Here is a 14,833-nt window from a genome sequence, read left to right as displayed (position 1 = left end):
ACATAGATGAAAATTACATCAACATCTTTTTTTTTCATTTCAATTAAATGTAATTACACTCTACATACAGAACTGTGATAAGGTTACCTGGGCACAAAAGCAAATTATGTCAGCTGCAATTAGTGTTAGTGATTTTCTACACAGTGTTGGATCTTAAATGACTTATGTAGGGATTCATTGTGCACTTCATGTCACCGTAATGTACAATATATTGTCCTGTCTGTAGTGAGTGTTATACATATAAATATGCAGCTATTCCAACACATTAATAAATCATAATACAAAACATGTAGACTGACTGCTAATGAACCACTTTGTGCTCATCCACGGCCCAGACAGCATCACAAGAAGTATACAATAAAAGCAGTCTGCGTAATTGAGGGCATTGAAAAACTACAGTTGTTGTAGCGTAAATGATTCATCATTAATGGAAAGACATTCAATTAATGCCTTTAGGGAAGAAGAAAAAACTGTTGTCAGCGGGGGGAAAAAATTAGGTGTGAATTATATTAAGGGACCTATAAAGTGCATGCATATAATTATGTAATTTAATTGCAAAATGATTTTGGTGGCATATTTTTTATGTAAAATGAGACAATTCCAGTGAAAATTGTTGTAGTCAATAATTATTCTCAATGTATCAGTTTTCAAATCATAGACTTAAAGCATCAAAAGCATCGTTTTCAAAAGACAATTCAGAATCAACAGCAAGTCAAAACAGACACTGACATGCACACTTATAACAAATAATTTGTAATATTCATAAAAATTATGGTATTAGTCCTTTTGTTTACTTTACCTGTTGTTTATTGTGACTTTCACTGATGTTAATTATCAGACATTATGGATGGTCTGATGTTGAGGACTACTGATAGATATACTGATGGTTGTGGTAATTTTGGAGTCCATGAATATGTTGATGTTGTATCAAACAACCACATTGTTTACACTATTTATTATGGTGATGTGCTCTCCTCCTATACTGTAATGCCTTGAGATTTTATTGCTTTTTTTACCTGTTGTTTATTGTTACCTGTGGTTTATTTTACTTGTTCTTTATTCTTGTTGTTTACTGTTTTACCTGATGTTTGTTCTATTTGTATGGTGGCACTCAGTTTCCCCCCTGGGGGATTAATGAAGTATTTCACATTGTATCGAGCATCTACTAAAATATTGAATGTGTGGGCGTTGAATAATTGAGAAGGTGGGCTTAGTAAAACTAGAATGTATAGCTACAAACTAGTACTGTTATTTTAGTTGGTTCAGTCTATGTATTTATTTACCCTGGTAGTCTGAACAAACTCCTCACAGATGACTGGTTCGTCCTCTGGAAGAACACACAGTGTGGATCCGCTCATCTCCTGCAGTACTGCATCGATCCTGAACTCTACCAAGTCGTTTACTCTGTCCATCAACAGCTCTAGGTCCACTGGAGAGGCAAGAGAAAAGGAGAAAGAGAGGAGCACACACAAACAAAAATGGAGAGACATGAGATGGCAAGTATTGGGGGAAAAGAAGAAGAGAGAACAGAGTGAAGAGAGAAGTGGAGGTGTAAAGTTTTGAGAACACACAAACAAAAATACAAGCACACACATACACAGACACATGAACAGTGAGTACACAATAAATCCATTAATGTAAAAATGTATCAGATGCTGCCAGTGCTGACTTGCAGGATGTGTCATGTGTCAGCATGTGGAATATTGATCTCACTGGATTTTATGCTTACCCAAAGCCTTGTCGATGCAGCTGAGGTACTTGTCTATGTTCAGCGATGTCCAGTTGAGAGAAGTCAAACCTGGCTGTATAGCCTCATCCACCTGTCAGGTCAGTGATGTATGATGATGCACTTTGTACAGTGGTTGTTGTGCATTTTGTCATTAATTCTTGTGTCACATGTTAATGTTGGGGGTGAGTGGTCTGTGTGAATGACCAAACTGGAATTGGAAAACTGCTTTCTGGAACAGTGAGCTATAGTTCGTACAGTAATGTAAAATAACAATATGAAACAGGCACCTTTTAAATACACATATTATGAATATTCTAAACAATACAAAACAGCCATATGTTCACATTTGTCCTAATAGCCTGATTTGCATAATGTCTTGTTGTGTGCTGTTCCTCAATACCACAATATGTCAGCTAGGCTCTGTTCATGTTTCCTCACAGTGAGCGAAATGTTAAATCAATTCATGAAGTTGTACCACAAGTGCTGAAACAGCTCTGCTGTCACAGATACTGATGGACACTGAAAGTATACTGTATAAACAGGCATATCCACCATCAAAGTCATGTTAGGACAGTATTAATTTGATAAATGGGGTTAACCTGTTGGATCCTAAGGGGACTGTCACTTAATTATACACATCTGTACCCCAAACTGAATTAAAATAACTAAATAGCACATTTAATATTAAAATAACCACATATTCTGTTGCAAATTAAATCTATATATCGCTATAAATTATATTATAGCTTTTAAAGTGTTAAACATTCAGTAAATTAACAGACATTATGTAATAAATTAAAAAATGAGCAAAAATATATACATGAACCAATAAATTGTGATTTCATATTTTTTCAGTCATTACAATTTATATTTTTAATGTAGTTAGAATTAACATTTTTCATTATATTCAATAAAATGCAGGACATCGGCTATATTTGAAATACAACTTATATAAATGATGTCATAACCACGTCTTACCTTGGCTACATGCGGCATGGCGAGCTGCTCAAAAGCACTCTGAATCTTAGCCCGCACTCTGGTGTTCTCACTCAACATTAACTGGAAGGAGAAAGATAATAGAGTTTGTGTATGCACTCATAACAGTATTGAACTGGTTTGCTCGGTGGAAAATACTACTAAGTATTTATATATAAATGACCTTGTTTCACAATAGTTGTTATTCTCGTATACTGCTCTATGCACTGTACTATATCTCAATCTAAACCACACAACTTACTACACAAAAGATATAGTTTTATTTTTCTATGGAAATGCACCATCCACTTTGGCCACGTGTACTGCTTCTGTAAGTTGCATGTTGTTGCAAATGTGTACAACTGTGAAATATCCACCTGCAATTTGTTGTAGTTCTTTTTGAGGGTGTCCTGTTTCTGCTGCAGCAGGGCAGCAAAGGGTGGGATCTCTAGATTTATCCTTGTCATGCAGTTCACCTCCCTGATCTGGGTCAGAATCTCTGGGTCAAAGTTCACAAACAGCTCCCCTGTCTCCATAGATCGGACCAACAGAGAGGCCTGTAGGCCCACCCTGGCATCCTCCATCTGGGTAGGAGGGTTAGGATAGTTCAATGAGGGATTTAATTTTTACAATCGTTTTCTAATCTTAAATTATAGGCTCTTTCTTCTCTCCAATTATATTTCCTCTCTCTTTTACCTTTTTCATCCAATTGTGATGGTAAAGCATCTCAAACTCTAGCAAGACCCTTGCTACTCTGTTGTAGTTCTTGATGATCCTCTTAGCCTCTGATGTGGAAAGAACCCCTGGATGCTATACAGGGAATACAAAAGTATTGCATTATTTAGAAGGAAGAGAAACACTGATACATTTATTTTATTGTAAATCAACAAAAACGACACAGAGCAGCACGGACCACCTCAATTTTGTACCACTATGTAGTTTCACTGTAGAAAGTCACGTATCCAGCATTACCTGTTGAAAGAGATCCATGGGACCCTGGATCCTGCTATACAGTTGCCGAGCCCACATGATCCTGCCCGCCACTGGGGGCAAGTCCCGACCAATGGGAGGATCTAGTTTCTGCTTCATGTAGATACGGGAAACCATTTCAATGTCCCGACCATAGTTTTGTAGAATGCGCTGGTATTTCACGTCAATGCCAAGGTCGGGGATGCACAATCTGTTCATTGGAAATCAGATGATACAGGTAGTTTCACAGAAAACCAATGTTAAACAAATTTAATTGATGAGATGTGAGGGGAAATGGTTAGGGAATGGTTTTGGTCTGGCATGCCAGACCAAATTGCAAGTAATCAGCAGCTAGGATAGATAAATAGTTAGCTTCTGTGCAGAGACACAGAAGTGATAAACATTTGCTTAAGGTACAATAATGTGCAAGGGGTGATAAGAAGAGAAGAACAGTGGTGTTACCTTTCAAATTTCTTCAGCACACTTAGAGCTCGTTCTGTATTTTGAATTTTCTCAAAGGTGCTATCCATGAAACTCTTTAGTTGATTCTGGAAGCACAAAGACCAACGACAAAATTATTTACATATACCACATTCCAATCCTCCCAAAAGCTTACCTTTAGTATAACAAGCTAAGCCACAGGTGTTTTCACTTATTCTCCTTGACACTCTCTAGTTTTTTTGTTAGCACAGGACAGCGTCCAAATATATCATTGGCTGCCCTCCAATTAGTGGGTATGTGCCATTTTATGTGCTGAACCACACACATCTGGCTCACAGCGGCCAGTTAGGCACATCCATTCTTAGATGCACAATATAATGACCTCATATAAATGCCAGTATTACTCCACCCAATGTCAACCTGAGCAGAGGTCTAATCAACCATAATAACTGAAAACTCCTGTGGGCTGCAGGTCCATTAACTGTAAAGTGCAATAAAAAAGGAAACATATCAGTTGTGTCTGTAATATTCAACTTACATGGAGCTCAGCTGTGCTTTTGCAGAATTCCTCATAGTCTACATCAAAGTCAGTTCTTCTCTGGTCCAGGAAACTGTAATGTTTTTTCTTCATGTTCAGCACAATAGCCTATCACACAGATAAACATACAAACACACAGCGTAGTTGTTCAACTATAGGCAAACCTGAGCTGGTAAATATTCAAGCTTTAATTACCCTTTAATCCCATTTTCTTGACTACAGCTGTTTATCAGGGCTTCCAAGTGACAACACACTAATGTTGGCAGCACATAATCTCAGCCTGCGAGTTAATCAGGGTTTTAAAATAGCAAAGAATGAAATGTAAGACCAAAAATGAAATATGTATGCTGTAGAGCTAACTGTCAACCACTACAAAAGGAAGTCTGCAATCTATTTTTATCCACTTCAGTATGGTTACTTGGGCCATGAAAGGACTGATGGAATTACAGAAGGTGAACTGGACAGCATGCATGAACTACACAATCCAATGAAAAAACTCATATGCACAACACATTTTGGAACTGGTTCTCTTTTCATGTTCCATGCTGTTAGTTTTGTCATATTGTTGTTAATGATATATTCAGTACTAGCTCACATGTATGAATTTTAAAGCATGCTATCAAGTATGACAATGAGCCATGCATTACTAAAAGTTGACGACCGCAGTGAGACATTACCTCCCATTTTCCCTGCATGTCTGCAGTCTGCATGTCCGAGGAAGCAGAGACAAACAGATGGCTCACATTATTATTAAGGGTAACATCTACTCACCAGTTACAGACAATATGGTGCAATTCAAACCCAGTATGTTATTTCTGTGACCCCTATAATCTGATTCTGATTTTGACAACAAGAAACCAAGGGAAAAAAGTGGTTACTCTGCCATCGTCTTAGTAATGAGCAGCCTCAAGCTTCTTCTTAATGCGATAAAACTACTAAAACTTACAAGTAAGAAATGTTTTAAGTAATAAAACACAATTTAGTGTCTCAAATATGTCAACTTTTAAAAATGCTTTAACCTCCACTATTTCCTCCTATTTAGCTCTCATTTATTATATGCATTTTTGAAACTCAATTAATGCAATTGATTGAGGAAATCATGGATTTGACCTAATCAGGTCAGACCGATTACACCTAAAGAAGGAAACTTTCAAATGTTTCTTTGTCACATTCAGTAAGAGTTTTTCAGTTTGATAAACACATTTCAAACTTAATAGATCAATCTCACTATAACTCCATATTCACATTTCACATAGTCTATGTTTGTGTTAGTCATACAGGAGATGTATCTTGTTCTTCATTTGTCATCTAATAACATGCACTTATATTTCAACCTCACTGAATAGCAGAAGAAATCAAGGCTCAGTCAGCTATCAGTGACATTTAATCAGGTAATGGAATGCCTCTGTTATATAAAAATGTTTTTACATTAATCTGATCTAATAATATACCCACTTGAAATCTAGTGGCCATGGTCTCCAATCCCTCTATCTTTGAGTCCTGCAGGGCAGAGTAGGTGGAAATGGTGCTGAACATTTCCAGGATCTTGTTGAGTCGTCGCTGGAATGTGTCAAACTTCCCAAAAATGTACATCTCACTGAAGTCAAACTGTCTCTCTGTGGGAGTCTGTTCCAGCTTTTCCTTAGTCTTATGGAAATACCGCTGATACTCCTGGAAGACATAGTTTGACACAAATTTGGTTACTTTATTTCTATTAATCCATCATATCATGATAGTACAAACTGTTTGATGAAGGTAAGTTTGCTTTTCATCCTAATATTCATTATTTCATAGAAATACCATTGTCGATACCTGGAGCAGTTTTCTCATTTAACTAACTGACATATTGTAACATAAAATGTATGTGAAAGACAAACAAACACATTGTGTGTGTCAAACCACGCAAATAAATGATAAAACACATCTGATAATAACGACAAGTGATTAAGGTGCACACAGATCTACTATCCAGTACCTGGTTTAGGTGGATGGCAGCTCTGATTTTGTCAGCTACAACTTGCTGAGGCTGGTCCCATATTGAATTAGAGCCATTATTAGTGATATAGGCTTTGCAGGCTGTGATCATCTGGTTTGTCACCTGGAGATATTGATAAGCATGGAGAAACATATACATCTGAATTATTGGTGGACCCAGACAACTTGAAATGAACAACCTTGGAAGCTAAATATGAGTGCACATGATATCATGAGCATGTATAACAAAAAGGTCACAGAGGCAATTTTGTTTGCTGTATTTTAGTTACTGTAAAAACTCAGGTGATGTTTCTATTTTATTCACATCTATTCTTTCTATATTCCAGTAATTTGTACACTGGGATATTAGAAATGGAAACTATATTTCCATTTACTGATATTTGTGTTCATCAGTCTGGGTTAATGTCACTATGCCCTTACGAGGCATAGTGACATTAAACAGTTCATTTTATTTACCCATAAAACATTAAATTAAACAGTTCTCTAAGTCCAAATGAATATAATATCAAGTCTTTAGTAAACCTATTCTTATACAATCCTCTGGCATTGCGCAGTGTAGAAGCCACCCCTACCTTGACAAAGAGTGATGTTATCTTTTCAGATGTATTGTAGTAGCGAGAGATACTGTGAATCATCCTGATGGCATTGATAAGACCTGGGATTGCATCCACCATTGATACCTGGTTCAAAACAGATATAATTGTTTATGCATTGGTACATCTTACCTATGTAACTACACGTATTTGCACACATAGATCTATTCAAAATCATTTTATAACATTGAGCAGTACTTGTATAATACACCATTCTCACAAATTGAGGTAAGGCAGCAGAACACGTCATCTTCAAAGTGAATAAATCATTTGTCTTACAGGGTCACTGTTGTAAAGAGGGTCACAGAACTTCTCCAGGCTGTAAAGGTACTTGACATTGTCTTTGGCCTCATTGGCTGCATCAGTGATCCTGGTGTCCAGTTCCCGCCATGACTAGAGAGAACAGACGGTTACTGAATTTTATGTTTGATTGCATCACAGTGAACATTAGAATATTTACATTTATATAAGAAAAACAACAACAATAAAGTGATAAAATGATGGATCCAACAAATTTCCGTAGACTGAAAATAGTGTACTGTGAGACTGCAAAATCAAATAAATGTGTATATTTGGTATATATAGTCATCACTATCAAGCAGTGACTGATATGTATGTCTGACCTTGATGATTTTCGATTTGGCCATCAAGAGCACTCCCAGAACAGCCTTGACATCAGGGCTCTTAAGCTGGTCTAGAAGGTAGTTGAAGCGCGACATTCGTTTCTTCCAGTGGTCCAGCTCAGCCCGAGGGCCAAGGTCATCTGCCTCTTTCCTCAGCTGGTCACTCTCAGCTAGAACCTAGAAAACAGATGTACTGTATCTTCTCACTGTTTAAGCATCATCTCTGCAGTTTATCCATTGCATCCTCAGTGTCACAGATTCCATATGGTTATTTTTATGTGATCATTTCGCATCCCTCTTCAACTGTTATTTGAATCATTAAATGGATGAGTTGTGAGAAACAACTATTAACATGAAATATTAAAGGTATGAGTTAAGGTAAGAAAACAAGCTGCCAAAATGCTTTATACAGCCATATTTCTTTAAAAACACCCAGGGGCACCCTTAATTTGATATTATACTTTGCAGCTGCTCTGTCTAGATACTGTGGATGCCTTTCAGGATGAAAATGCATTTGTTGCTCCAGCTTCATTAAATCTTCTTAAACACATATCGGGTCAAATATTTGTTGTACACTTTTCCTGCTCAACTCCACCTGACAAAAGCCACATTTAAATATATATATATATATATATATATATATATATATATATATATATATATATATATATATATATATATATATAAACTTAAATCTGTTTCCAAATTATGGCCACAAGCTGCAGTGTATAACAAAGAAGAATATAATATTACAGCAGTAACATTTAAGGACACAGTCACTTCTTACCTGTTCTATCTGTTTAATCCAAATTTTCATGCAGGCCTCTATCTTTTCTGTCGTCTCTGTGCTGTTGGCTGCTGCCATGTAGTCTGATGGACCTTTCAGCACCCGCAGGTCAAATGTGTCACACTCTTTTAAGGTAACCTGGAGACAAGTCATGACATGGTTTATTTTTGCTGCGGTGTGTGTAATTTATTTGTTTGTGGATGTGCCTCTGTGTGCTCACACAAGTCTATGCTTCATAGAATTCATCAAAAAGAAGAGGCTGTCTGACTGGATGGCCTATGAACATCTCAGATGATAGTTTTTGATACGGTTTACTGTATATTTCTTGAAAAGAACTGTATTATGCTAAACTGTCTGTGGATGTATATTAAATGTACACATATAGCCGCAAGTCCTCTATAAAACGTTGATTTTTATTGCTGACATAAATGAAACAGTTAACGCTGCTGTAATGAAAAAATGTTGACAGACGACAGCCTTTATTCCCCTATATTAATCCAAATCATGTATGTATTATGTGTTTTTTGCAGTACTGGTACTGGCATGGGTATAAAATCAGGTTAGAACACAAATATTTACATTAGTTTCTGATTAAATAATAATTCAGTCGAGTCACAGCATTTTACAGCTGTTTTTAATTCATTTATGCCTTGCCTTGCCTATAATACTCACTCACCCAATCAGAATTAAGAATCAAACCTTCATGTTTTATTGTGTGTTGCTGACCTTTTCTTGCAGGCTCTCCTGCGCTCCAGCCAAAACAGACACAAAGCTTTCCAATGATGATATGAAGTCCTGTTTGACAGCCTGGGCTTGGGTACTGGCCAGTTCTCCCCAGCCATGGTTCATCTTCCTCAATGTGGGGATGAAAATCTCCGAGAGCAGCTGTTCCACACTTTTCAACAGGCCCACCTCTGTTGTGTCCAGCATATTAAAATTTACATCCTAGAAATAGACAACAGTGCACACATATTCTCATTCTGCAGAAATCAATGCAACTTGTTTGACACTGAACTAAATGATACTCTAAATTAACTTTATGACCCTTGGCATTACAGATATTTGACACATAATTTGACTGTTGGGGATCAAACAGTGAAGCAATGAGGAGACAGGAGTATAAAGTGAAAACAGGGTTTCTATTTACCCAAAAAATGCAAAAACTCTACAAAACCAAGAAGCTAATAACAAGGCCTATAAAAGAGGTCAACAAAACCAAACTATAATCAATATAACAACAAAGAAACTGAGATGTTAACTTAACAAAACTATCCAGGCATAATGACATGAGGGAATACTGGCTTGGCTAAACCAAATAACATGCAGGGGGTAAACAAAATGGACGCCAACTACAGCTAAACGCATAACAATCTAACTAAATTCAAATCCCCCCCACCCCATGACACAGCAGCACATGGTTCAGCCTGATGAGTTTACTCCAGGATTTAATAGACCTCAGCCCATAAACACAACGTTTGAGCGCAGGTGAAGGAGCGGAAGGTTTGATTTCTTGTATGCTAGTGTGCTGGTTTTGGTTTGGTTTGACTTAGGTTTAGATTAGGGATGCTCGATATTGGCTTTTTTGCCGATATCCGATATTCCGATATTGTCCAACTCTTAATTTACGATTCCGATATCAGCCGATACCGATATATGCAGGCTTTTTACACCATAACTTATCTCCTATTGTGGAATTAACACATTATGCCTAATTTTATTGTGATGCCCCACTGGATGCATACATAAATGCAACATGACTTTCCAAATGTAAACACTGTGATTATGCTGCTTTGCAATCATTGCAAATTTACTATCCGTAGGACACATTTGGAAATAGTTCCAAACCACAGACAATTTTGGTAGAGTTTGAATCAAAAGTTTTGCCAGAAGTTATACTTTGGGTTTATGAAATATAGAGTGAGGGAGTTTATACAAAAGCCAATTAGATGTTTTAACTGCCAGGAATTTGGACATGTGGCTAAGGTGTGCAAAGGGAAGAAAATATGTGCTATGTGTGATGGGGAACATGAGAGGGAGTGAGACCTAAATGTTGTAATTGGGGAGAGAATCACAGTGTTGCTTATTGGGGTTTTGAGGTGTTGAGAATAGAAGTAGAGGTGCAGCAGATAAGGGTGAAGGAGAAAGTGATTTATGCAGAGGCAGTTAAGATGGCTGGACAGGAAAGGCTGGATAAGGAGCATGGCTACAATAACGGGCAAAGGGTGGTGAATAGAGAACAGGATGATAAAAGGAAGATGTGGGAAGAGAAGAAGAAGTTGGTGACTTTCATAGCAGGAGTGATAAATGCAACAGCTGAAGTCAAGTTTAAGACCGAAAGGATTCAAATATTTGTTAAAGCAGCAGTGCATCATCTAGATATGAGGGGCTTGAAATGGGAGGAGGTCAGAGATAATCTCAGTGTGCAAGCAAGTCAAGAGTCTCCATGTATTGGTTGATAATATAAATCATTTTAATATTCCAGTGGAATGCAAGGAGTTTCATAGCTAATGGGCAAGACTTTAAACAATATATAGACAATCAAAGGGAGAAACCAGAGATTCTGTGTATTCAGGAGTCATGGCTGAAAGCCAATTTAGATTTTGTTCTGAATGGATATGTCAGTTAGGCGAGATAGGGCAGATACAGATACTGTTACATTTATCAGAGAAGAGATTCCTTAGAGAGTGCTGGGTACTGGAAAATAACTTGAGTATGTAGTATGGGTGGGAAGGAAGGAAGGAGTTAGTGGTTATGAATTACTATAACACTAGCAAGAGAATGGAATTGAACAAGCTTGAAGAAATAAGGGGCAAAGTAGAGCAAGCATTGTGGGGTTTGGGAACTTCAATGCACATAATATACTGTGAGGAAGTGCGAAACCAGATAGTAAAGGCCAGGTAATAGAAGACTTGTTGGATGAGAAGAATTTAGTTCTTAAACGATGGGAGTAAAACAAGGATAGATGTTAACACAGGAAAGGAATCGACACTGGATCTTACAATGGTTTCAAATAATATTGCTCTCATGTGTGACTGGAGTGTGTACCAACATGGAACCATGCACGTAAAGCAAAATAATTATAGATCAATTGCCCTAATGTCTCACGTATGTAAATGAATGGAACAAATGGTAAATGAAAGACTGATGTACTTTTTAGAGAAACATGATATGATGGTGGGGTAGCAGAGTGGATTTAGGAAAGGAAGGTGTACTTTGGACCCTGCACTGTGAAGATGACATAAGGAAAGCACAAATCAATAAGGAAGCTGTAGCAGCAGTTTTCTTTGATGTGGAAAAGCATATGATATGCTGTGGAAGGAAGGGCTTCTGATAAAACTACACAAAATGGGTGTTGCAGAAGGATTTTTTAACTGGGTAAGGGAATTTCTGAACAAAAAAACAATTCAAGTTAATGACATCTTTGGAAATGTATTGCTAGATATGGGAAGATAATGGCAGATGATGGGGCTCTGTGGAAAAGAGGGAGGAATATAAATCATATAGTGAATAAACTGCAAGAAGGAATAAATCAAGTGAAGATGTAGGGGAAGAAATGGGGTTTAAGTTTTCAGTTGAAAAGACTAAAATAATATTCCTTACATGAAAGAAAATTAGGAGAAATACTGAGTTGAAGCTATATGGAGGAAATCTAGAAACAGTTCAATCTTTTAGATTCCTGGGAATGAATTTGGACTCCAGATTAACGTGGAGGGGTCCCATTGAAAGTATTGTGGACATGTGTAAAGCAGTCATATATGTAATGAGGTGTCTGGTAGGGTTGGACTGGGGAGCAAATGTAGCAGCATTGAAAGCCCTAGTTAGATCTAGAATGGACTATGGATGTATAGTGTATGGCTCTGCGGCAAAAACTGTGATTGCACAGTTAGATGTTATCCAGGCCCGAGCATTCAAATTGTGTTTAGGAGCAACGAGAACATCACCTGTGTGCATTACAAGTTGAGGCAGGAGAGATGCCATTGTTTTTGTGCAGGAAACGACTTAGTGTAAATTACTGAATTAATTTGAGAGGGCACAGAGAAAACCATCCAACTAAAATGGTGTTACAAGCTTGCTGGGAAAGAGAGGGAACATTAAATTCAAGCTTTGGCTGGACAGCGGATGCGTCTACTCCGCAGTGACTCCGCATCTATGTAGGCTACAGCCTAAAGCTCAGTATATCCAATAATCTTTAGGACCTGATATACAGGATCATGGAAAAGTATTCACAACTGATTAGAAAAGGCGCTTTGGTTACATTCATTTGGATTCCTGCACACAGGAAAGTGTATTGCATGGAAAAAGGTCAATGATGAGTGGCAGCAGCACTGGGATCAGGAAGTATGCCTCTTAAGAGGAAGGCATCTACATTCAATACAGAGTGGGTATTAGGAGAAGCAGAGGAGGAAATAGAAAGGAGGAGGTAATAATGACCAGATTAAGAAAAAAAAGAAGAAAGTATTGTATGCCAATACAGCCAACAGAGCAGCCGCACACATATAGGCCTATGTCCTACAATATATACACATTGCGAATCCAATGTAAGGCCACTATTATGCAACAGTACTTAATCGACACCAACATGACAGCTAATCAACGCATCAAGACACCACTGTGCAGCATCGCCATCAGATCATCTTCCCTTAGGTCACTGCCCACTTTACAATGCACATACCATGTGACACAACATCAAAAACAGCACATACTGCCCGACTGCTCTATACCCTTAGAGGAAACTTCTAAATCACTTCAAAAATAAAATCAATGTTCTATAGCAGACACAAACATGCTCCAAAAACGGTTCCAAATTTACTTCACAAAGAGAGAGAAAGAGAGAGAGACAGAGATATTAGCCCAACAGCAGCGCCAATCTGGTCCAGATAAAGTTAAAAAAATAAATAAATAAATAAAAAAAAAACTAGCACTCACTAATGACTTGTAGATTAGATCCAACCTGCGATCCTTCATGATGAAAAAGGCACCCGAAGCAGGTCCGCAATCATATCTTTATCTATCGATCTTGCTGTTAAATCAACCGCCATCACCTTTCCAGAATAACAGATAGTGCGTCATCACCCACCTGCCCATGGGCCAATCAGCCAAGCTCATTTGAATGACGACGCCCAGGCCAGCACTAGAAACTCTGCTTGATTTAGGGCGTTCTGTCAATAACACATCAACATTTGATTGGCTGATGATACGGTCACTCAACGTTACGCACCCAATAGCAGCGTCCAGCTCGATCAGAGGGCTAGCAATGCAACTACTGCTGGCCCCAGCAGAGGAAAGGAGCTGTGATGCGTTTATAGGACATAGGAGATTTGAGCTCCACAAAATATAACCATTCGTTTTCTGGATAAAGTTGCATACTGAACAAGTAATTGACTCCAGATACATTTCAAAATGACCTTTTAATTATGGAAAAAACTGAAAAAATACATTTTTGACAGAGCTAGCAGTGCTAGCCTTGCTGCCCCTGACTGCACACCACTGAGTATGGAGGCAGTGGAATGGGAAGAAAATGCTTATTCAGGTATTTTAAAAGAACTGGGTTGATGGCAAGAATATGAAAGCCAGGATGTGGTAGGAGCAGTTTAATTCCAGAAGATGGCAGTAGTGCAAAATATTGGATGCAAGCTGTCATTAAACATGAAACAACCAGGTAACTCAAAAGCATAGAAAGAAAATTGTGTATAATCCTATGTTGTTAAAATCTGTGCACTTCACTTTGACAATGTAAGGCTAAAAGTAAATAAACTAATTCCAAATCAAACTGTGAAATGTTAATTGTTTTAATGTTAATTGTTTGGGTGTGGCTGACTGCAAATGAGATTAACCTATGTAGGTAAGCAGAGTGAATTGGGTGAATATTAACATGCGTGTGACATACCAACAAGTGCTGTGTCTAGTTCATGTAGTATTTCTGTCTCTATTCTAAGCATCTACATCTGTACTACATGGTACAATTTGAACACCTCATCATTTTATCAAACTAATTACAGCAGGGATTGTTAGCCTTCAACAACAACAACAAAGTCATTCAGTAATTCAGTGATCATTTGAAGAGATGAATGGGGAAAATGTGTACTCACTGTAAAGAAGGTGAACTTTTCAACTATCAGGAGAAAGTCACAAAAGTTGTCTTAAACAAATAGTCCGCCCTCTGTCTATTTCACTTGTGTTTTC

At 37.7% G+C, this 14,833-nt stretch overlaps 1 protein-coding gene across 4 annotated transcripts in view; it reads right to left on the bottom strand.

Annotated features, from left to right (window-relative positions):
• dnah5 (dynein, axonemal, heavy chain 5) overlaps positions 1–14,833 on the bottom strand; it is a 102,245-nt gene that overhangs the window by 77,314 nt on the left and 10,098 nt on the right. For 2 of the 4 annotated variants that reach the window (XM_062421995.1, XM_062421996.1), the window contains exons 5-20: positions 9,377–9,595; positions 8,651–8,788; positions 7,864–8,040; positions 7,520–7,633; positions 7,220–7,327; positions 6,628–6,750; positions 6,108–6,323; positions 5,330–5,356; positions 4,653–4,760; positions 4,136–4,221; positions 3,677–3,884; positions 3,401–3,514; positions 3,082–3,288; positions 2,708–2,788; positions 1,730–1,820; positions 1,284–1,429 (exon numbers count right to left, since the gene is read on the bottom strand). In XM_062421995.1, the coding sequence (XP_062277979.1) occupies positions 1,284–1,429; positions 1,730–1,820; positions 2,708–2,788; positions 3,082–3,288; positions 3,401–3,514; positions 3,677–3,884; positions 4,136–4,221; positions 4,653–4,760; positions 5,330–5,356; positions 6,108–6,323; positions 6,628–6,750; positions 7,220–7,327; positions 7,520–7,633; positions 7,864–8,040; positions 8,651–8,788; positions 9,377–9,595 (2,163 nt within the window). The remainder of the gene's footprint in view (positions 1–1,283; positions 1,430–1,729; positions 1,821–2,707; positions 2,789–3,081; positions 3,289–3,400; positions 3,515–3,676; positions 3,885–4,135; positions 4,222–4,652; positions 4,761–5,329; positions 5,357–6,107; positions 6,324–6,627; positions 6,751–7,219; positions 7,328–7,519; positions 7,634–7,863; positions 8,041–8,650; positions 8,789–9,376; positions 9,596–14,833) is intronic. The other 2 variants (XM_062421997.1, XM_062421998.1) reach the window with 1 other exon arrangement.

Source organism: Scomber scombrus, chromosome 7 (genome assembly GCF_963691925.1).
Source record: "Scomber scombrus chromosome 7, fScoSco1.1, whole genome shotgun sequence".
NCBI lineage: Eukaryota > Metazoa > Chordata > Actinopteri > Scombriformes > Scombridae > Scomber > Scomber scombrus.
The sequence above is the reverse complement of the archived record's forward strand: the minus strand, read 5'-3'. Positions and strand labels throughout refer to the sequence as shown.